The sequence below is a fragment of the Podarcis pityusensis genome (genome assembly GCF_964106645.2).
Source record: "Podarcis pityusensis genome assembly, chromosome: 6".
Lineage (NCBI taxonomy): Eukaryota > Metazoa > Chordata > Lepidosauria > Squamata > Lacertidae > Podarcis > Podarcis pityusensis.
Window position 1 is genome coordinate 32,468,338 of NC_138030.1, and position 22,974 is coordinate 32,491,311.

Genomic DNA, 22,974 nt, shown 5'->3' on the forward strand with positions numbered 1-22,974 from the left:
GAAGAGTTTGGATTTCATATCCCACCTTTCACTCCCTTTAAGGAGTCTCAAAGCGGCTAACATTCTCCTTTCCCTTCCTCCCCCACAACAAACACTCTGTGAGGTGAGTGGGGCTGAGAGACTTCAAAGAAGTGTGACTGGCCTAAGGTCACCCAGCAGCTGCATGTGGAGGAGCGGAGACGCGAACCCGGTTCCCCAGATTATGAGACTACCGCTCTTAACCACTACACCACACTGGCTCTCCACCACTGACTGGGTTGTAGTCCAAAACACCTGGAGGGCACCAGGTTGTGGAAGCCTGATCTAAATGATATTGCTCTTCTATAATTATTCTTGCAGAGTGGCAGCACGTGAGGAAATGATCCAGGGAGAAATAGGGCGTCCTTGAAGTGTCATATTATTTTTGTTAAAAAAATAAAAGAACAAGAGCAAACTTCCTCTAAGGAACTAACCCTCTTTCCTGCCCTTCCAGATGGAGCAAGCTTGGAGCCAAGTCAGCAGCTGGAAGAATAGGCTGACGGGAGGGTTTGGAGATGGAGGGGAAATAAGCAGGGAAGGAAATTTATGTTTGAAAATTTTAAATAAAGCAGAAGAGCTTGGTTGTTAGGGAGCAACTGATGGTCTGAGAAGTGTCACAAGGGCAGCCCACGCTTGCATCAGAAAGGCTTAGTGCTGTAAATTAGCTTAGCATTGGAGAGGCTGCCTCCCTTCGCTCTGGAATAACGGCTTGGCAGGCAGTACAGGATACAGAGCGAGAGGGAGAGAGAGAGAGAGAGAGAGAGAGAGAGAGAGAGAGATGTTTAGGTCAGCAAACATCTGGTAAGAAATGGGATTTGATTTTGCATTCCTGCACGTAAGGAGCTGCAGCATGTGAGCAGTGGCTGTGTGTAGCCCCAGCTTTGGGTGAGTCTCTGCCTTCCCCCACCCTCCCCCTGTACCTTCTTCTTCCATGCTCTCCCTTCCCAGGGTAATCCACGCTGGGGCTGCAATGCAGGAAGTTTGATGAGAAGGAGCTGAAGAGCAGCAGGCTGCTGCAGTGCAGGAAGTCCTGCAATATGGAGAGCCCTTCTGTTGACAGCAGCATAAGCAGCCCCCTGCAGTTGGGTTAGGCTCCAAGCAACACAGAGACCTCTGCTTCCCTCCAGAGGCAAGGGGTGGAGAGGCGGGGCTATTGAAATGGACCTTTTTTTGGGGGGGGGACTCTTGTGACAAGAAAGCGGCCTGAAACAGCACTAAGAAAGCTGAGAATGACAGAATACTGATTATGGGCAAGAGGTGGATGCCCTGTTGCAACAGATTGCAGCAGTTTGTGTTCTTAGGATGCATTCAAATAGCACTTTATCCCATTTCCCTGACATTTCCTTACGTGATAATTTCTTTCATTTCCATGTCAATTGCTTCCAGGTGGGGGAATCTGGTTGCAACCCCATTGACTTAGAAATTCATGGGAGTCTTGCGTTGTAATTTTCCCACGGTTTTCGTGGATTACACCATGGGACGAAATTGGGGCTGTGTCCTGGCATATTCTTCCCCTCCATTTTCATGGGTGAATCATGATGGAAGGGAAGATCGCAGGAGCATAAAGGGTAGCGACTTATCCAACGTCATGCACTGTTGTGTCACACCCTGCCTACTGGTGTAAATGATGGCATTTCTGGGAAAACGGCACAGTTCCACATCGCAACAGATAATGCAGGGTAAAAGGGACATTAGAAACAGAGGCAGCATGCTAGTGTTATAACCTGGAAAATAAATAATCCCCACACCTGCATGCACCCATAAATTTATATCCCACTTTTCTTTTGTCATGGAAACAAAGGTGGTGTGCTTGTGGTTCCCAGGCATCCACTCATCCATGCACTGGCCAGACCTAGATCTGCTTAGCCTCAGCAAAGGGATCTCCCCATATACCTTTGGACAGAGCATCCCCTGGAACCAGATGGTGTACATCTCTCTGGAAAGTGATAGCTTTCTATGACGTGTTATCCACCACTTTGCGTTTGATAATGGGATTATTAAATGACTCTCACTCCAGCTCAAAATCTTCTGTGGAATTTATCAATGTTGGTGAAAGAGGTTATTGGTTAACTTTAGATTGTGAGCTCCTTGGTGCACCTTATTTGCCTCTTACACTTAATGATGTAAAGTTACTCCCATTTTACAGATTGGAAACAGAGACCCACAAAAAGCACAAAATATGTATCACAATTTGTCTTAGAATTTTGGACAGAGAGCACTTTCCTTAAAACATTGTTTGAGGGGTGTTCCTCACCGGCCCAACAATGAACTGGTTGTGTTTGGTGTATTTTGTATCCTGTAAAATCCAGAATCTTCTTTGTTACATTTGCCACCTATAAAGACACTTCACTTTCACATCCCGTCCTCATCTCTGTTCCCAGAATATGTTGCAAACAATTGTGTTGGTGCTGCTCTGATTGACATTATATTTCCTTCCTTTAGCCTGTAAGATTCCTTCCTGTAACTGGAATCTTACATCCAGGGAGGGGCTGGGGCTGGTTGTCTGTCTTTTTCAGTGTCAAATATTTCATTCCCAGTACTCAGTTATTTTAGGGGTTTTCTCTTCTAATCCTTCCCTAATGGAATTAGCCCTCACTCAGTTTTGATAGCAGCATCGATATTCAATCAAGATCATGCAACTTAAAAAAAATTCTCTAAGGAAGAGGAATACACGATTGGTTTACTTAGGTTTTAATGTATATGTTTATATTGCTACATTGCTTATGTTGTTTAGATGTTATGTTTTAATTTTTGTTATGTAAAAAGCCATTTTATTTTTAAAACAAAGAGCAATATAGACACAAAATAAATCATAATGATATTTGCAGTTATTCTTTATAAGGATGTGAGGCTCCTTCTGAGTAGCAGCAAATCAGAACCAGCTAGAGGACATGTCAAGTTATGTGCAGGTTGTTGCTGTTTTTTGCAGCAGCACCGCCACCCCCGCCACCCCCCATGTTGGTGGCTCTGTTGTGGCAGATAGCAGGCATTGCAGCACTTTCTCTGCTGTATATTGTTGTTAGGAGTAGGGGTGAATTACAAGCAGAAGTGGGTGGTGGTGGAGGAGAAAGGATAGTGGCAAAAGTGATAGTGGTGCTTCTCTGATAAGCGGTAGGTTTTTACCACTGTAATATCCCACATCCCCTGGAGTGCTGTAGCCTCACTCCAGACATTATGGGTAATCTGCCACTTGGTACTCACTGTTATACTGGGTAAAGCGTACAAAGCAGAAGTATCAACAGTAGTGGCCATTTGGCAGCTGCCTGAGGATGCAGGTCCAGGATATGCACAGTTGCAATCCCTCCCAGCCATGCAGTTAGCAAGTCAAAAGGGCCTCTGCCGTTGGCCCTGCCAGCATGGTTCCTGTTTACAGAAACAGCATATGAGCCCACCATTGAGGAACAGTCAGTGTGACCCGAGCTTAGAATTACTTGGCTTCATGCTCTGCATCACTCTGAAGATGCTAGACTGACAAGGATGTTATCCCTTGGTTCAGCTGTATCGCACTTGATGCAAATTTACTGGGACCCAGGAGTCACCTAGTGGTAAAGAAAGGCTGGTGGTCTGACAACATATAAGTGAGACGATGTTATGCAGAGATTCACTCCGAGATGGGCCAATGCTCCAGCTCAGTTTAAGGCACTTTCCCTACATATCTTGTTCACAGTTTTGAATTTGGGGACATTGATGCCATTTTTCAAAACCATGTCACTTGATCTGTAAACGAGGATAAACAAAATGTGCCTATCAAGCCAAGCTTATCAATGGATGCATGTTTTCAGCCGTGTTTGCAAAAGCATTGCGGTGTCTCCATAACAGTATTAAAGCTGCAGAGGCTGAGTTCTCTGTATTATAGGGGCTCAAAGCACTGGCCTGGGATAAAAGAGCACGTTGCTTGCACAACCCCCACCCCTCCACACCAGGCTAAGCTCCACAGTGTCTATCAGAGCGTCTGCCGGGTGCTCCCAGCAGCAGGATTTCCAGTGGAGTGAAATAGTATTATGAGCCAGCTGTGGTTGGCAGGATTCCCGGCTTCAGCCAGAGGCTTGTAATGCAAAAGAGTTCCTAGAGGCATGACGGGTCTCTGCGTCACATCTGTCCTGAGTTTCAGCCAGATCTGCCGGTAGTACTGCAACCAGCAATCTGAACCAGGAAGGTTAAGAAATAGTTCATTTCATTACTTTGTTACTTGAAATTGCTTCTGATTTCCCCCGGTTATTTACAACATCAGAGGAATAAATGGAAGATAACAACACTGGGTGTCTATGTAGAGGAGGGCACTGAAAAAAACCCACGTTATGTTGTACAGTGATGCGGGTTTTCTGGCAGTGATGCTCTCAAAGGAGAACTTTAGGGCAGATGTCCAAGGTCCCCATTCAACAGAATGAACAGGAGGGCTCCCAATTGCAACAAAGCCGACTTAGCACATTTTGAAGTGAAATAATACACCTTGCCAACTAAAGGGGAGTTGGGAATCAATAAAGCCCCTTTAATGCAGTTTAAATTCAACCAAATTCAAATCTTTACTTGGAAATCTTCCTTACTGAAATATGTGTAGATGTTTTAAGACACGACGCAGCTCGACAGCACACATTTCCCTTACATTGTTTAAGCATAAAGAAGAAAATGAAAGCACCAAAGAGTGCCAACATGCTAATTTTAGTACATCAAAACAATGGTTTCAAGTTGAATTAATGCTCAGTGAAAAGGGAGCTGGGGAGAGGCTTTCACTTGGCAAATCTGATGCTTAGTCCTGTAAAGCAAGACTCAGGGAATAGAGTACTGGAATAGAGAGAGCCTTGGCTGTGGAAGCTCTAGCCTCTGCTTAACTTCCTCTGCTTTTCTCTCCCTCAGATTGATCCTCCTTCAACCAGGCCTTGCTGATGATGAATGGAACAGCCAATGTGAACGCAGCCGGACGAAGCCATTATGCCTCTTCTATACCTGTTCCCAGAGCTGCATCCCACAGCAAGATACACACCCTGGCAGCATCGCCCAAATTGCCCCCAAGGCAGAACAGTGTGGGAGCTGTTCCCTCGCAGAGGGCATCATCACCCAGGACAGGGAAGGGGCTGGTTAGCTCGAGCAATGGAGCTCCAAAAGGATCCAAGCAAAAGCTGGTCCCAAAGACTCCTGCAGCTGCAAGCCCTGGGCAGGAGAAATCGGAAGCTGCGTGTGCATCAGATGGGATAGATTCCAGCCTCAGCCTGAGCATGGTGTCTGGCTGTAGCAGTCCCCGGGGGATGCAGAGGTCCAGCTCTAGAACTACTGGGGCAACCAAGAAAGCTGCTGTTCAAGCAACCGAGAGAAGCAAGGACACCACAAAACATGGGGAAGACAGTAGCAGCCGCAGTGCCAAGAAGGGTCTTGGGAAGCCCAGTACAATTCCTGAACCTGCAAAAACCTCTCACCTCCCAGGAAAGAGCCCTTCCTATCTCAGCTTGTATAGTGAGACTTTGTTGTCCAGGTCTTCAGAGGGATCCACCACAAAGAGGCCTCAGAGTTGTCCTGTAAAAGGTCAGTGGGCCTCAGAAGCCAATGGGAAAGGAAGTGGAATGTCTAAGTCAGAGGAAAAACCTCAGGTGATCTCACTGGACACAAGCAATCTCAATAAGGGCCCTGTGCTGCACACTGGGCCTATCAGTTTTTCCTCTGTGCCTCAGCACAACCATCCCATCATGGCCACGGTAGCCCCGTTCCATTATCGGTAAGTATCAGTCTGTAAAATTATAGGCAAATGTTCCTGGAGTTGCATGTCTACAGCACCAGCTTAAAGGATGATGGAGGTCCTGGCTTGCTTCCTTTCCACCACAGTGCTAATGAAGGTGTCATAGGAGAAAGCAATCTCCTTACACATCCTGATTGTTAGGATAAAGGTTAGCATTTCATCAGATATGCAGGATGTACAAACCAAAGGTGGCCACAAAAGTTTAGTAACAAGAGACCCAGCTCCCTTTTGGAGCCTAGATCTAAGTTGATAGATATAGGGCCAAATGTGTAAGACCAAAGAGATTTGAATGTAGTAAAATGTTTGCATGATTGCTTCCCTGTGCACCCAAGTCACCCAACATTTATCTTATTACTGCTCAACCATCTCGTGTTGACTTAGATGAGTTATAGTAAAAGTGTATTGAGTTTTTTAGCTCAAGGTACATAGTGCAACAGTTGTATGACTGCTTTACCACATGCCAAGCTTAGTACAGCTTCATTCAGCTAAAATCTTAAGTATGCCAGTTGAATCATGTGGATTGAACCACCTGGCATCCACCAGATGTTTTGGACTACAGGTCCCATCACTCTCAGATAGCATGGCCAATGGTCAAAGGTGATAGGAGTTGTGGTCCATAACGTCAGGAGATCACCAGCTTGGAGAAAGCTACCTTAGGTCAAGGAGGTTGGTGCCTCATGGAGAAGCCACTCAACAGTCCTGTACTGTTGGTGCTCTGGGTATACTAATATGGAAGGACAGGACTCAGGAGAATAATTGCAATCTAGTGGCAGCTAGATCAAGGTGAGGATTATAATGTACATAGACAATTTGTGGGATAACTCAGGTAGGGACTGAGGGATGAGAATGCTATTGTTCCCTCAGCCAAGCACATGCAGTTGTGGTTGCTGTTGTACAGATCAGGATTGCCATCACAGCAACACTTCATGAGAAGTGTAGAACTAAATTGTCTCATGTTCCTTTGTGTTGTGGGCTGACATGAAATAGAGCTGCTCTGCTTAGTTCATCCTAAGTATGATCATTGACAAATTATTTAGCACAGGTTTCCCACCATCATGTTGTTCACTGTGGGTGAATCACATGTTCACTTCCAGCTACGCTTCACTCCTGAGATGGAGCAGCCCAGTCTGAATGTCCCAGCTGTCCAAAGTCAAGCTTCTTGCACAATTACTGCACCCAGGTTTACCAAGTAGTCTTGTACCCAGACATTGGTGAAGGCTGGCCTCACCCAGTTGCCTAGATGGGGTGTGCAGGAGCTGTTATGGCAGCTGTTTCTTTGTGAATGAGGGACTGAACAATGGATTGAACTATAAGGAACCGTCCATGCAATTTGCTCATGTAGCCGAACATACAAGTGAGTATGTAGAGTGACTGATTTGATGCGCTTCGTCTGCCTACTAGGCGACAGGGTGAGAAAGAGAGGAGCAGCTCATCTAAAGAGGAGTCTGCATGTGAAGAGCAGCAGCCCAACCTTACTGAAGGGCCTGAACATGGATTGAGAAACATGGGTAAGTGGAAAAACTGGAGATATCCCTTCCTCATGAGGAAGGAAAGGCAGCCAGTGGATCAGAGTGCATGACATACGGTTGGCTGCAGAGGGAGGTGGGTCTGCTTTTATGTATCAGGTTGTAGGTGTTGGTAGCCACCGATGTAGACATTGTTGAACAACCACATATCAGTTGATTTGCAGGGTGGGGAATAAACACAATGGAAATCCCATGCTTTCTAGACTTAAATCCAAGGTTTTGGATTTAGGGGGGGAACCACCAAAAGTTTTGGTCTCTTTCTCTTTGCTTATCTTGAGAAGAGTATTCATCATGTCCTCTGAATGAGCAAACCATTCTTCTTTAAGGGAAGAATTCAACACGGTATTAAGGAGATGGTTCCATCAGCACAAGCAATTCTTTCCCCTTCCAAGGCTTCCACACAAGACTGCAGTCTCCCCACAGCTGCTTTTTAAAATTTTGACTTGTGAATGTCAACTGCATGGCATCTGTAGTTTCACCTTAAGATGGATGACTCAGGGCAGATGATAAGGATTATGGAGGACACAGCACTGGTATTATGTAAATATACAGTCCAGTTTAAAATGTCTATCGAGTGAGTTTGAGATGCCTGTAAACCTAAAGAATCCCCCACCCAACATTGCGATGGTGATGTCTGTGGGGAAAAGTTACTATGATCACAATGTAAAACCACAAACATCTCAAATGCAATGGGTAGACCAAATCATTCATATACTTAGTATGAATGAGGGTAACCCTATGTCTGCATTCAGACTGGTATATGGTTTGAATCAGGCTTTGAATATATTCTTGTCTGAGGATAATACTGCTATAGTTTGCTTCAAACCATGGGAAATACAAATCTCCTCTGTGTTGACCAGGATAATGTGATGGAGATGTTTATTGGTTTCTTACATATACAATCTGTTTTATGTAATGTTATTAAAGAAAGGATTGCTTAATTTTATCCTAATTTGGTAGGCGGTTAGTGGTCATTCTTATGTATATGGACAATATGGTTCTTCTCTCACATACTCCTAGATGTTCTCATCGGTTGCTGTCCCATCTTGGGACATCCCGTTTAATGCAGGGAGAGGGTATCTGTGACCCTCCAGATGTTGCTAGATTCCAGTTCCCAACAGTCCCAGCTAGTATGGCCAATGGTCAGGGATGGCGGTCCAGCCATAAAACTTCCTGATTTAGAGAGCGGTGTAACAATCAGCTGTGATAAAAACCCTGTGCTGGTAATTAATAAAACCTTTTATTCAAAGCACAAAGGGGGACAATGAATGGACACTACTGTGAGGTTGTGGGGTTTAATTATGACTACAATCCTAAACAGACGTGGTGGGCAAGTTCCGCTGAACACAACGGGATTTACTTCTAAATAAACTTGTATAGCTTTGTACTGTAGGGAGTACTTCCATTGTCCTGTTAAGTGAAGGCTTACATATTAAAGATATACTGGGAATATTCTTATCACATGGGTCAATGTAAGGTGTTTTCAAGTTTGCTGTAACATTTGGAGGGAACAGGAAGCACCCAGCCTATAGGATATCCAGCATCAAAGTTATGACACAGCTTAATATGGAGCTGAAATATTGCATAATATTTAACAGCAGCACCTGTGATTGCTATGACGGTGAAAGTCAGATGCAGCGATGATGATGCAGTGGTGGTGAAAGTCACATATATCAATCTCAGTTAAAGCGAAGACCACTCTAGCAGCATTAAAATATTAGTGTAAGGTTTGTGGTTCATCATTATCATGATTGCCATTTCAGAAGCGAAATATATTGGTGAAAGTCATTGCCTGTGATTGAATATTATTAAGTGCTTCCAGGAATAGCCTCAAGTTCTAGTCTTGCATTGTTAAGCGGAGAAGCAATGTATTAAGGAGCTGAGGATGTGGATCAGTGAAAGGATTTAATTTTAAGAAAAGAATTCCCCTAAATTCATTCTCTCCTTAGAATTGGGCTCAATTATTACTAAGCGGCTCTTTCAAACTCACAGTTCAGTATTGTCGATAAAATATTCCAGGACACCATACTGTTGTCAGTCACACCAGTGTAAGGTTGGATCTTCCTCCTCATTTTCATTTTATGCATGACTGCCAGGGCTGGCCCATACCATTTTGCCAACCAAGTACTGGCAAAAGCAACTATACACCTTACCTGGAAGTGAGGTCTGTTGAACTTAGTGGTTCTTAACTCTGAGTAGACAGACATAGGATCGTGCTGTAAATATCCTGGCGTTATAGTGACATGTTAGATTGGTTGATGAAGGATAATTTATATCAATTTTGATCCTTATAGCTGAATGAAACAGCAGTTACAGTGAAGGCTCCATCAAAAATTCCTTTTTATGTTGACAAAGAATGCTTTATATCTCAAGACTGATAGCAAGATACAGAGCAAAAGAGGATGAAGAACCAAAGTTACAGAGAACATGAATTTGCAATGTAGCAGGATAATCAATGTCCATTTTCCTAGTTTACTCCCCAAAATGTTTTGCAAAATTTTGGTGTGCAGTGCACTCCAGTCTCTTTCATCTACCTATTCAGTTATTTTAGATCTTGATAGACAACTGGGTTGACATCCCTTCTGCAAGGGAAATTCTAGGTAGTTTCTGTGCAATAAATGTGCATTTTGTTGTGCTGTGCCCAGACATCTTTGCTCAAGAAAAACTTTACTGTTGCAGGATATTGTTTTGGTATTCCACATATTCCATACCCCGCAAGTATTCCGGAAAAAAGGGACACACAGTTTTGTGGGCTGAGATCTTGCACGATTTTGCACTGAGATCTCGCCCCCAAAAGTGTTCCCCCCTGAAAAAACACAGAGCCGTGATCTTGCACAGTGCCCCAAAATGCATGATTTTGGGCGCTGTGATCTCACACGGGTCACATGACTCGTGTGAAAGCACAGACAAGAAGTTGTGTGTCCTGGTTTTTGAGACTCAATATGTTGGAGGGTATGATACATGTTCTTGGATGCAACACTCATCTTGCTCCCCACCCCTTTAAAGTAGCAAACACTGCACATGCTGTGCACTGCTTGCCCTCTGTAGAGACTGCAAGATCCTTTAAAATTTTTGTTTTCTTTTTTAACGGGATAGTTTCATGGGATAGGTCTGAGCCATGGCATTTCACATTTTCAAATGTTAACCAACTGCCTAAATCTTTGGTGTGGATATCTTTCATGGTGTTGGTGGGGAACCGGCACGGATGTCAGTGGCCGGGCAAAATTGAGTGACTGCTTTTCCTAGGATTTGGGAGGCTGATTGCTGGGATCTGCCTCCTTCTGCATTTGCATGAAAACTTCTTGTAAGCCCAGTTCAGCAGCTCCAGAGGGGGGTCATTATAGCAAGTGGCGTTACTGGGCTGCAATGGAATTAGTCCCACTAGGGCGCAGGATGCAAATCCCTCTTAGGGCCTCTCAGGAAAAGAATGGGCAGCACGTGTGCTGTTAACAGGATTATGGGTCCATTCAGGAGCTTTGCGGGAAAGGACTCCCTGGTGGGAAGAAATGGAAAGAGAGAAGTTGATTCAGCCAGATATGCTCAGTACTTGAATTATGAGGGGTTCATAACAAAACCCCAACCTCTCATTTCTCCCCCTGTTTCCAAATATCTGAGAGGCTGTCTCCCTCCCTACAGAGCCTCTTGGGTGCTAAAATTGGCAGCGGGGGCCCTTTTAGCGGCTCTGTCACCCTCAAAAGCTCAGGGTGGTGGCAGGGGTGGTCCAGGAGAGGGCATTCTCTGGAGCAGTCCCCAAGTTATGAAACTGCTTACTTCTTTGTGCGCCTCCTCCACAAGAGGTCTGGAGAGTGGCAACACGAGAACAGACCTTTTCTGCAGTGGTTCCCCATTTGTGAAATGCTCTCCCCCAGGGAGGTTTGGCTGGTGCCTTCATTATATACCTTTAGACTTGGAAAGGGATCCTTAGCTATAAGTCATAGTTGAGGATTCCATTCCCTTGGGAGATAATCAGTCAGGGGCTGCATGTTGGCAATAAGCAGGGTGGTGAATGGGGGCCTCTCCTTTTCTCTCTTTATGCAACCCCCACTTCTTCTTTCTCTCTCTTTCTGACACCTCTACTCCTTCTTCCTCCTTGCTCAGAAGGCTGCTGGGAAAGAGGCATCATCCTTGCCAGATGCTTTTATCCTCGTTTCATCACTTCACCCATTTTGGCTCACCCCTACCCCATCCAGCCTCCCACATCTGTACGAAATTAGGCTGAAGGCCACACGAGATGCCCATCCTTGCTATAGATGGTCAGCACACAAAACTGTCCCCGTCTTGGGTTATCAGGTTCTGACCCACTGCCTTCGGAGGGTGTGGTGTCCTACAAACTGAAGGTGCAGAGTGGAAGTGTAGTGCTCACCTGCTTTGCTAGTGCCTAGCCTTTTCTTTTCCCGTGACTAGCTCCGCAGCAAATAGGGATACCTTGTGCTCCAGTACGAGGACCAAGGCAGATGGATTGCCAGGCACTTATCCCGTGCTGCTAGTAACCTGACTGCTTTGACAGATGGGAGCTCTGGAGTCAGTTCCTGAGATGGCGGGTCATGTCACGACCAATGCACTGGAGGGGCGGGAGCGCCAAATCATTATCGGAGGAGCCGGCTGGGTGGGCGGGAGGGGAGAAAGGGCCGCAACGTGCCTAATGGCATGAAATGCACTAGAGGTGAAAGAGAGGGCAGATGGTGCTTTCCACAAGTGATGCCTTATAAGCATTCAGCTCAAAGGCACACTGCACAATATTCCAGGTCTCCTGTGATCTCAGTGACAAGCTAGGAAGGAATGGCTGTGTGACAGCGAGGCGGAGGGGCAGCCACACAGCTCATCATTTGCCATTAGCAATTGCAGAAGTAGGTAGTGCGGGTGGCGTCTTGTGATCCGTCGCCTATTGTTCTCTCTCCTGCTTTTCCACACAGGCCCTCCAGGCAGGAAGAGCTGGGTAAACAATCAGCTTTAAACTGTTGTTGGTTTTTATGGATAGCGTGGTTTTTATTATAGCATTGGGCTTTCTTTTTTATTTCAAGCCCCCTTGAATATTTTATTGAAGGCAACATAAATAAATAACACAAATAACAAATAAGTAAGATCTGAACGTGGAAACACAGGAAAATGCATTACGTTAAGCTAGGCCTACTGGCTCACATAGCACAGTACTGCAGGGGGCGCCAGCCTTTCTGGATCTATGGGCACACCTGAAAGCTTGAGAAACTGTTGTGTCTACATGACCAACACCGGAATGGCAGCCAGCTTTTTTACTGGCTGAAGCAGAGTTGCTTCTCTCAAACCTAATTGCACTGGGGGACCACACCCTGCAGGCACCAAAAGAGCCTTTGCAAGTATATGTGTGCCTGTGGATGCATGGTTGGCAGCCCCTGCAGTATTGTCCACACTGATGGGCAGTGCTGAGGGCAAGATAAGCAATTGTCACCATCCACCTTAGGCTGGGGCAGAGGAAGGTCTCCTTGGAAACCCTCCAGGCACCACATGCCAGCAGTAGAGATGGCCAGAGGCGACAGTGGGCAGAGCAATGGATGTGGCTCTTACCTTTGTATGGTAAGCAACATTCCAGCCATGCATAAGCCGGAGGATTCGACACTACCACCACCCCATTTCTCCTCCATGCAGAGAAATGAGAGGCATGATCACAGTTCAGAGACACATTGCAGCCAGAGGTTTTCCAAAAACGTGCAATGATGGACGTGGCCTGGGGAGAGTCCCAAGGGCTGATTGAGAGGCCTGGAGGGCTGCTTGCCTTGTCTTCCATAGTCTACCCATTCCTTAGGCCTCTTGAGCATTGTTTCCCATGGACTGAGAGTGCACCTCAGAATACAAAGAAATTCCAGAAAGCTTATCAGTTAGTACTGATGTTCTCTTTGCTGAAGCCCTGATAAGCTTCCATGAAGTAGCTTGCAAATTGCCACTCTGTGTAAAATTCGGGCAAGGTACACATTGGTGGCTTAAAATGTAGCAAGGTCGTTTCCTCCTGCTGTGTTTCAAGTCACATTTTTACTGGTTGCTGTACACGCCAAAGAGGGGTCAAGGGTGCCTTCACCCGATGTGCATTACCTGATTTGTTTCTCTGTACCTGCCACCTCCCCCCCAACTCATAGTCCTAGAAAGTGTCATCTGTGCATGTGCAATGGCTGTCTCAAATGCACACACCTCAGCTTAACCGTGGCTTATGTTTTCAAATCAGATGGAAGCTGGTTTGAGGGAAGGTGCATCAAGCAAAATTGTTTTTCAAGAAACTACAGAAAACGTATGGATTGTGGCTGACATCATGAATACTCAGCTTCAGAGCACCAGCTGCAGTGTCCGAGTAAACGGCAATGTGTACACAGCCACAGGCTTCATTAATGTTAAGGTGATGCTGCTAGGCATGGACTCTGCATTTTTGGGTGGGTAATGTTTCCTCCTCAAGGGCGGTTTAGGCACTGTCTTTACTCTAAGGGAATGAGAGACTATGGTGGAGAGGAAGAAACCCACATGCTTCCCAGCTGCAATGTAATCTCACCCAGAAGCTCACCAGAGCTGTGTGGGGCTTGTCTCTGCTTTCCCACTCTCATTAAGACATCCGATCCCTGTGAGTCCAGGGCCAGCCGGGACCAGCTGTCCTGGACCCTGACCTGCCTGGGAGAATAGAAAGCAGGGGGTCACTGCCACATTTCTACTGCGGCTCTTCCGCAAGTTCCTGCTGTTTAATTTACTGTGGCTGGAAACTGTAGTGCTTGGCTAGGAAATAGCCTGTGTGCTTGGCCCTGTGGGTGAAACATTATCTGGCGTGACCAGGCTAGAAGGATGGGTGAGTGCAGATCTGGCATGGGAACTGGTTCCCACTCATTGGAGCTGCAGCTGCATGGTGGGGGATGGGAGAGAGGGGGTGCAGGATCTGCACTCCCCTGCACATCTACGGTTGGGTAAGGCTGAATTGAATTGGTGAGGATTGTCGCAGTTGCCTCCTGGTCCAGTGGGCAAATAGCCCTATGGCTCTCCAGCAGCAGCAATTCAGTCTAGTTTCCAAGTGGATAGGGCTTTCTCTCCTGTGTGCATCATATGACATGAAATTCCCTCCCAGCCTTTGCAACGGGGATGTGACCCAAACTGACATTATTGCAACTGTGTTCAACAAAGGCACTTGAAGCAGCGAGTTTTCAGACATGCTGCCAGCTCTTCTCCAAAGAGCTTCTCTTTCATCACAAGACCACACCATGGCGAGGAACAAAGGAAATACAAGATAAATAGGGTTGCCACCTCTCCCAAGGCCAAAAACAAAACAATAGACTTTTCGCATTTCCCCATACAAAAGAACTCACATATCCATGTTTAGAATTCCATGGCAGTCTAAACGACACAAGGATTCTATGGCACCTTAAAAATAATCAGGTTTAAAGTGTCATAAGCTTTTGTGGGCAAGGCTAGAGGTAGCTCTCGCATTTCTGTGCTGAGTCCAAATATATGGAAGTTAAAAACATGGCAGGAGAAATCAGGTGAGGGGAATTTGAAGAACAGCCTGCGGGAGGAAAGGTCACCCCACCCCACCTAACTTGCTGTTTAAAATCAGAATGAGGGCGCTGTTACCCACATTAGAATGTGGAGAGAGAAAACAAAACAAGAACCCACATGTCCAAGGTAATTCTGTGTACTGATCTGAATAGTCTCATATAATTAATTATATGTTGCAGGGCAAAGGGGTTGTGGTATACTCCCATACTGCATGGCAAATGCTTCCCCTCTGTGGGGTTGGATTCATCTTTTGCACAGAAATAAAAAGAAACCACACCTAGAAACTAGTGCTGCTCTGAGTTGACTTATCCATTTAGAATTGGCCTTTCTGGTTTTAAAGCCCTGTTATACATTATGTGGTGGCACATACAGAATGGTAATTCCATGTGGAATGGCAACTGCTTTCCTGCAGCTGATTGGTAGCTTCCTTCCAATTCCTTTTGGCCAGAACAAACACCGTTATTCCTGTAAACAGAATTTTCTGGGCATATAATTCCCACCTTTATGAGGATGTTTCTCATGAATCATTGCCCAAGCTGAGGAGAGAATGGACAGTATATGGGACAAATTGATTCTGCTGCTCTCTTGAGAGAAGGCCAAGCCCTTTGCCCAGTTTGCATCCCATCAGGAGGCTGGAGCTGAAATGAACCCTCCGTTACACATGGCAAGAGGAATACAGCAGCATTGTTCCATATCTCTAATTGTTTAATTGCTCCATTATCCTTGCTCAGCGACTGTGCATTGTGTGCAACCCTTCTTTCCACAGTTTTTTTTTTTTTTGTTTTTTTTTACTCTAGTTTTCCTAATTCTGACATGCAGGGAGAATCTATTCCAAAGGACAGTTAGAAATGAGACAGGAGGCTGCATTAAAAATAAAATCAAAATGCAGCAGTTGAGCTCCATGGTAGGTGCACTCTGACATCTAGTAATGTTATAACCACAGGGGAGTTTTTGGCAAAGATAATTAGGAAATAAAGCCTCTGCACTTAATAGAAGCTGCTGCGTGCTGTATGCTGTCTACCGAAGTGTTTTACCCGCAGCCCCCATCAGGCCAATGGTTGAATCCGTGGTTTACAAAGTCATTTTTCAATGAACCATTCACAGACATTTCTTGCAGATCAGTTGTATTTTGTAGGCTGTATGCAGCTTGCTGCAGCCACTGATACACTGGGAGGTTTTGCAGAGAGAGGAGGGAAGAGGGAAAATTAAGTTACATTATTCCTTATAGGAATGATGTGAAGGGAGGGGATAAATTTCCCAGTGCAAATTGATTTTGTAAATTCATCAGACCTCTCAGTTCGTCTTCTTTTTTGAAATTGAATGATACTGGGGTGGCTGTTGCCAAGGTAGCAAAGGAGCTGGCTCTGAAGAAGAGAATGGTGGGATGCTCTAGGGATGTGCAAAGAATATAAAAACAGTGAGAGAGAAAGAGGAGAGGTTAGTTTATGGATCATTTTCAGCTTTCCAAGATTTCCTGTAAATTGCTCCCTTCTGTTCCCCTGCTTGTTAGGATTTGAGATATACTGCTGATTGCTGAATTTCTGCAGGTAAGCAAGTGAACATAAGTAAAACCCAAACCTCCTAAGGCTGGTATGATTTCGGGGAGTATGTCAATACCACGGACTCCACAGTGTATATTGGGGTAGAGGTGGAACGAGAAGCCTTTATTGAAGCAAACTAGAGTGTTGCACTCGGTTAAAATTCCTACTGATAACTAGGGAGAAAATGGCTAGTTTAGACTTGTGAATTATGAGTCATTCCATCATACCGTGCACAAAGTGATGCACTGTACAAACTTTGGGATTCCCTTATTAATTTGCAGCACTCATAAGGGAAGTGAGAAATGGCATTATGGTTTCTCTGTACGGATTTCTCTGTGGCTTCATAAGCTAGAGATAGGTAATGGTCCCGAAGACAGTTTGAAAAGGAGGCTGAATACTATTTGGAGAGTGCACAATCATCTCTCTTTTTGTTGTTGTTGTTTAGTCGTTTAGTCGTGTCCGACTCTTCGTGACCCCATGGACCAGAGCACGCCAGGCACTTCTGTCTTCCACTGCCTCCCGCAGTTTGGTCAGACTCATGTTTGTAGCTTCGAGAACACTGTCCAACCATCTCGTCCTCTGTCGTCCCCTTCTCCTTGTGCCCTCCATCTTTCCCAACATCAGGGTCTTTTCCAGAGAGTCTTCTCTTCTCATGAGGTGGCCAAAGTATTGGAGCCTCAGCTTCACGATCTGTCCTTCCAGTGAGCACTCAGGGCTGATTTCCTTAAGAATGGATACGTTTGATCTTCTTGCAGTCCATGGGACTCTCAAGAGTCTCCTCCAGCACCATAATTCAAAAGCATCAATTCTTTGGCGATCAGCCTTCTTTATAGTCCGGCTCTCACTTCCATACATCACTACTGGGAAAACCATGGCTTTAACTATACGGACCTTTTTTGGCAAGGTGATGTCTCTGCTTTTTAAGATGTTGTCTAGGTTTGCCATCGCCTTTCTCCCAAGGAGCAGTCGTCTTTTAATTTCGTGACTGCTGTCACCATCTGCAGTGATCATGGAGCCCAAGAAAGTAAAATCTCTCACTGCCTCCATTTCTCCATTTCCTACCTCCTGGCAAAACCTAGACATCTCTAGGTTTGGGTGTCTTTCAAAAAATCCTGCAAAACATGTTTGACCACAGTGGAACAAAAGCACTGTGCACACAATAGAAGCCTCTCTCAACCATTTTGCTCTATTTTAAAAACTATTGTCTTTCTCCTGTCTTATCTGGCAGAAGGCTACATTCTGGATGCTACTTGAGATGTGGGGTTTTTTCCCCTTGAGGAAGTGAAATTTATAATGTCGTTAAAGATGATTAGATCTCCTTGGTTCAAGTAGCCAAGCTGTAGGTTTTTATATCCTGTTCCTGAATAAAAAATGGGAGCTCTGGACATTCCAAATCCTTCAGGGCTTCTAAAGTGTCACAAATCTTTTTAAAAGATGGATCCAGCATACTGGAATGCCCAGTCATATAGCTGGGACAGTGTGGACCACTCTTATCAAATTTGAAGGTAAAAGGAATGTATTTGTAGTAAGTAGGGATGGAGGAGAAATTTGATTCAGTATGTATTTAAAGCTGTGGATTGCACTTTCAAAGAATAAATAAATAGACAAGTATGCAGTATACTGGGGGATGTGGCTTGCAAAAATGTATACACTAGTAAAAAAACCAGCATATAAAAAAGAGGTTATAAGATGAAATTCACACTAAAATGCTGATTAATTTTCATGAAGCTTTTTTTTAATGGCAAATTGTTGAAAAATGTGGAGAACTGAATTTACATAAGTTTGGAAAAATGAGAGAACCAAAACTGACAGATCCTTAGCAGCAAGATACATGTCCACATATGGGCAAGCCTTCTAAGACTCTGACCAAATGCAGACTCATGCCATTGGCATTAGCTACATTTCACCCCTGCCACCTCCCACCTAGTTTCCTTGCTTCATTTACCATCTGACCTGATGAAGACTTTCAGAGAACTTGAAAGCCTGCACAATATTTTGTGACAGTTTGGTTGGCATAATACAGATTTTGGCATTTCCCCCCTAATGGACCAGCATTGATGCCTTAATTTCCCCCCCCCCCCACACAATGTGAAATAGTAACTGGAACACCCTGATTAACCATGTGGGTTTGTCATAACACTACCCCTTAGTCCTGGAGTCCTTTATCCATAAAAAGGATGTGCCCCTGGCTACTTTTGTTCCTCTTCCTTAGTCTGGCATGTCTTATGGATTCCAGTTGTGCTATGCTGTGATGGAGAGCTGGTTAGCTGTCTAGGCTTTGAATAACAAAGCTGGCTTGAAATGCTTCAGTAATTGCTTTGGCCTATTCCACATTTTTTTGAGGACAAGGGTGGTGCTGTGGTCTAAACCACTGAGCCTAGAGCTTGCTGATTGGAAGGTTGGCAGTTTGAATCCCCACGAAGGCAGTTCGAAAGTGCACATCAAAGTGCAAGTAGATAAAGAGGTACCGCTCTGGCGGGAAGGTAAGCACCAGCTCCCTCGACCAGTAAAGCAAGATGAGCTCTGCAACCCCAGAGTCATTCGCGACTGGACTTTTAACTGTCAACGGTCCTTTACCTTTACCTTTATTCCACATTTAAGATAGGACAATGTAATGTACTATATATCTTCTTATATACCCATTTAAAAAAATATTTATTACATTTTTAAAGCCACCCTTCAACCCTAATGGTCCCAGGGCAGTTTTTAAGTTCTTAAATAGACTTTTTCAGTGTTTGAATGAATGGCAACAAGTTTGCTCCAGCAGACTAACATTGCTGCCCCTCTGGAAGTTGTGTGTTTTGCTTTGAGGATTTGGAAACAGTGGCCTAAAAACATACAAGACAACAATTTTGTATATTATTATTTGGGAGCAAGTCCCATTGAACTCACTGTGACCTAACTCCCAAGTAGATATGGTTAAAGGCTGGCCAGGAAGTCTCTGCTAATTTGATTACTATATTACTTAGACATTATTTGTTATGAAGACAGATAGGAACACACACACACACACACAAAATCTTACACCAGTTTTAAGTGTGCCTGTGTTTGTATTATCCAGATATCCTTTCTTAGGAGTTAGGTGAGTGAGATCTGTGCTGAGTGAGGCACTCTTGCCAATATTGGCTGGTTCACTTTTTTTTTTTTTTTTGTATTAAAAGTCACCCTGGATTGGATCTGTTCACATTACTGTGTTAGTACACAGTGAAGCTGTTTCCCCCTGATGTGTTTCACAGCTCTTTCCCCACTAGCTGTTCACATCAGCAGAGCTTCATTAGTGTCAGATTCATTTCTGTTATACATACCAGAGGGCAGTGACTAGGGATGTGTTCCCACTTAGGCTAGAGATGAATTAGGAACAGTTTAAGGACTCCAGCTGGTGTGAAGCTGGCTTGAGAAACAACGCTTCAAACAGTAGCATTTTATAATGAAGTACAGGATGCATATTCATTTTGGATAATTTCATGGCACTGGGAATGCAATGAGTGCACACTAAATGGGAGTGTGAACACAGCATGAGTACGCCTGATTATCAGAAGCATATTGGCTCAACTGGGTCATTCCCTGTCCATGGCACCAATTATGAGAAAAACTTAGGTGATCTTAAGGGATTCTCTAAAACCCAAACATCAGAAGAGGACCCCTCTAAATGATGGTGGGGGGTTTGTTTGTTTGTTTGTTTGTGACCCTGAATCAATACTTTGATTTCTTCAAGGGAGGAAACTTCTTAAGGCACAAAGAGAATCAAGTATACAAGTGCTTTTCAGCATTAAGCAACCCATCTCCTTATCTGGTCGGGTGCTGGTTCATCACACCACAGTCACATGCTTGCAGCTGAGAACTGCGTGTGCATCCACGTCTTCCCAGCCAGTGAAACTTTAAGTTAGACACAACTTATTCATTCAGTTGCAAGATCTTGGCACCCTCCCCCACTTTGCATAGCCTTGCTCTTCAGCAGCCATGCAGACAGGCACATGAGGTCAGGAAAGGAGGTCAGGGCAAGGTGACATCAACCAGTGCCTTCTCAAACTTACAAGTGAATCCACCAATTGTGTTCCCCCAAGGAACTGATGCAAGAGAGCCATTTTGCTGCAAGTTGCAGTGAGCACTGCTCTTGCCTCCTCCTCCTCCTCCTTCTTCTATTACCTTTCACAAAGTAATCACAGTATTGTTAAACGTTGCAGTGCTTCTGCAATACTGCTTGTTAACATATTTTTTAAACCAGCCAGAAGTGGTTTTATAACATAATGGGAAGTGAGTTTAAAAGTGGAAGCTTCACAGCCACACCAGCAAGGAGGAAGTGGGTGAGCCCAAGGTTCACCTAGGCTTTCCCCCCACAGTGCTAAACTATGGTCAGTGTTATGTGCAAAATGGGTCTCTATCTCTTGAACAGAAATTAGAATCATGGAATCAGAATTGTAGATTAATGTTAGACCTCTTCTTCTTCATTTACTACATTTAAATCTTGATTGTTTGCAATGGAAATTGATTTTGCTTCCAGTCAATTTAAAGTGCCACATGTATTTATTGCTTAATTTTCTTAACCGATGCTATTGGCAATTAAAATGCATGCCAAACACGTGCAAAACCTGAGGTGCTCAATCAGATCAACAACTATTTACTGATCTTTGTTGTAAGAACATCTGGTTAATTAAAACTGAAAAACAACAGTAAATATTAAAATATTTAATTAGCTTTAAATTAAATATAATTAAACACCTACTTTCACTAGTGGTAGATAGCTAAAGAGATTCTTTGGACTGACACCGAGGCAGGACTGTTAAAACTTTTCCCCTTTTGGATCTCTACATTTTGGTCACTGGGGTGTTTGGTGTTTTATCAATTGCTAGCTGAAGCTTTAAGAAATAGGCACTCTGATTAGTTCCTTCCCGTTTTCCAAATCCTAGTTCCTGTGATCCCCAGTGGAGTGTTCTAAAAGCCACAGAAAAGTTGAGTCTTGAGTTCTCGGCTTGAAGCAATTTTTGTCTCTCTCCCACCCTGCCCCAACATGATAATGTCCTCTAATGCGATATATCCTGTCTGTTGCCATGGGATCCTGTGAGGTCACCAGATAGAGCTAATTGCCCCCTCCCACAGGAAGGATAATTAGCCAAAAAAGAGAGACTATAATCAGAGCCCACTTCCTTTTACTTTATTTTGTTGGAATTCTGTGGATGATGGAACAGCATTCAGGCGGGCTCCAGTCCCTAGGGCATGACTGGGGATGGGGTGGAGAAGGGCAATTCAGGCTATTATCTTCTGGGTGGGTGGTGTGCCTGTTTTATCACTGCTTGGCTTTAAACCAGACATTGTTACGGCCAGACTTCAATTCTGATTGTGTTGCACAGGTGAACAACATGTTTTCTTGGAAGAATCCCACTGTGTTCAATGGATCTTACTCTGAAACAACTCCCAAACAAATATGCTAGGATCGCAGCCTAGTGTTCCCTGAAACAGGGAGCTGAGTTTCGTGTGCCTGAAACCCAGTCACTCCACAGTCTATGAAAGAGCTCCAATGCTAAGAAAAACCCTTTCTAGAAAACAGATGCATTATCTTTGATCTCCTCTCATTGGGGGTGGTCATTTTTACAACTGAAGAGCAGATTATTTTGAAAGCAGAAATTGCTGGATCAAAATGACAAAACTTCAAGGTCTGCTACTTAGACCAGAGATAGGGAGCTTGTGGCCAGATCTTGTTGGATTTTAAGGAAGGGCCATAGCTCAGTGGTAGAGTATCTGCACTGCATGCAGAAGGTCTCAGGCTCAATTCATGACATCTCCAGGGAGGGTTGGGAGAGACACCATACAAGAAACCCTGGAGAGCTCCTGCCAGTCAATGTAGTTAACATTGTTTTTTTTTGTTTGTTTTTTTAAATGATATTTATTAAAATTTCAAAGAATACAAGAATTACACAAAAACAAAAAATAAAAATACAAGAAAATACAAAATACAGAAAAAAGAATAACAAAACCCTTATTAAGGTATAACAAAGAAATGAAAAATAAAAAGAAACATACAAAATAAAAACAGTTAAAAACACATTAATTTTCCATAGCATATCTTCCATACACTTATTTCCCCGGACCTCCTCGTACCTCCCTTTTTTGTATTCCAGTTCAGTTTGTTAGTTCAGCAAATCCTTACCATTAAGCTTTTACCCATTTGTGAACCATTTTTCATATCTCTTAAAGCATTACAGCTGGAAACCACTTAGTTTCTATCCAACATCATTCTAACATTCATTAATTTTACAATATTTCTGTAAATAGTCTTTAAATTTCTTCCAGTCTTCTTTCACCGACTCTTCTCCCTGGTCTCGGATTCTGCCAGTCATTTCTGCCAATTCCATGTAGTCAATCACCTTCATCTGCCATTCTTCCAGAGTGGGTAGATCTTGTGTCAATGTAGTTAACATTGAACTAGGTTCCATAGAAGGCTGGATCAGTATAATGCAGCTTCCTCTGTTCCACAACTCAAATAATCCCTGACCATGGGCCACTCAGGCTGGGGCTCATGGGAACTGGAGTCCAACATCATCTGGAGGTCCTTAGGTCCTTTTAAAAAAGTTTTAAAAGTTCTAGGAACAGGAAACTTTTCCCATCTAATCTTGCCTGCTAAGGGACCCCTGTGCATTGCAGAGGTTGTGCAGCATGTTCTATG

The 22,974-nt window shown here is 44.2% G+C and overlaps 1 protein-coding gene across 9 annotated transcripts in view; it reads left to right on the forward strand.

Annotated features, from left to right (window-relative positions):
• The window catches only part of NAV1 (neuron navigator 1), a 278,232-nt gene that overhangs the window by 59,489 nt on the left and 195,769 nt on the right, over positions 1–22,974 (forward strand). For 8 of the 9 annotated variants that reach the window (XM_081009762.1, XM_081009769.1, XM_081009770.1 and 5 more), the window contains exons 2-3: positions 4,873–5,725; positions 7,148–7,254. In XM_081009762.1, the coding sequence (XP_080865888.1) occupies positions 4,902–5,725; positions 7,148–7,254 (931 nt within the window). In that variant the 5' untranslated portion in view covers positions 4,873–4,901. Of the gene's footprint in view, positions 1–773; positions 904–4,872; positions 5,726–7,147; positions 7,255–22,974 lie in introns of those variants that run through there. The other variant, XM_081009767.1, reaches the window with a different exon arrangement.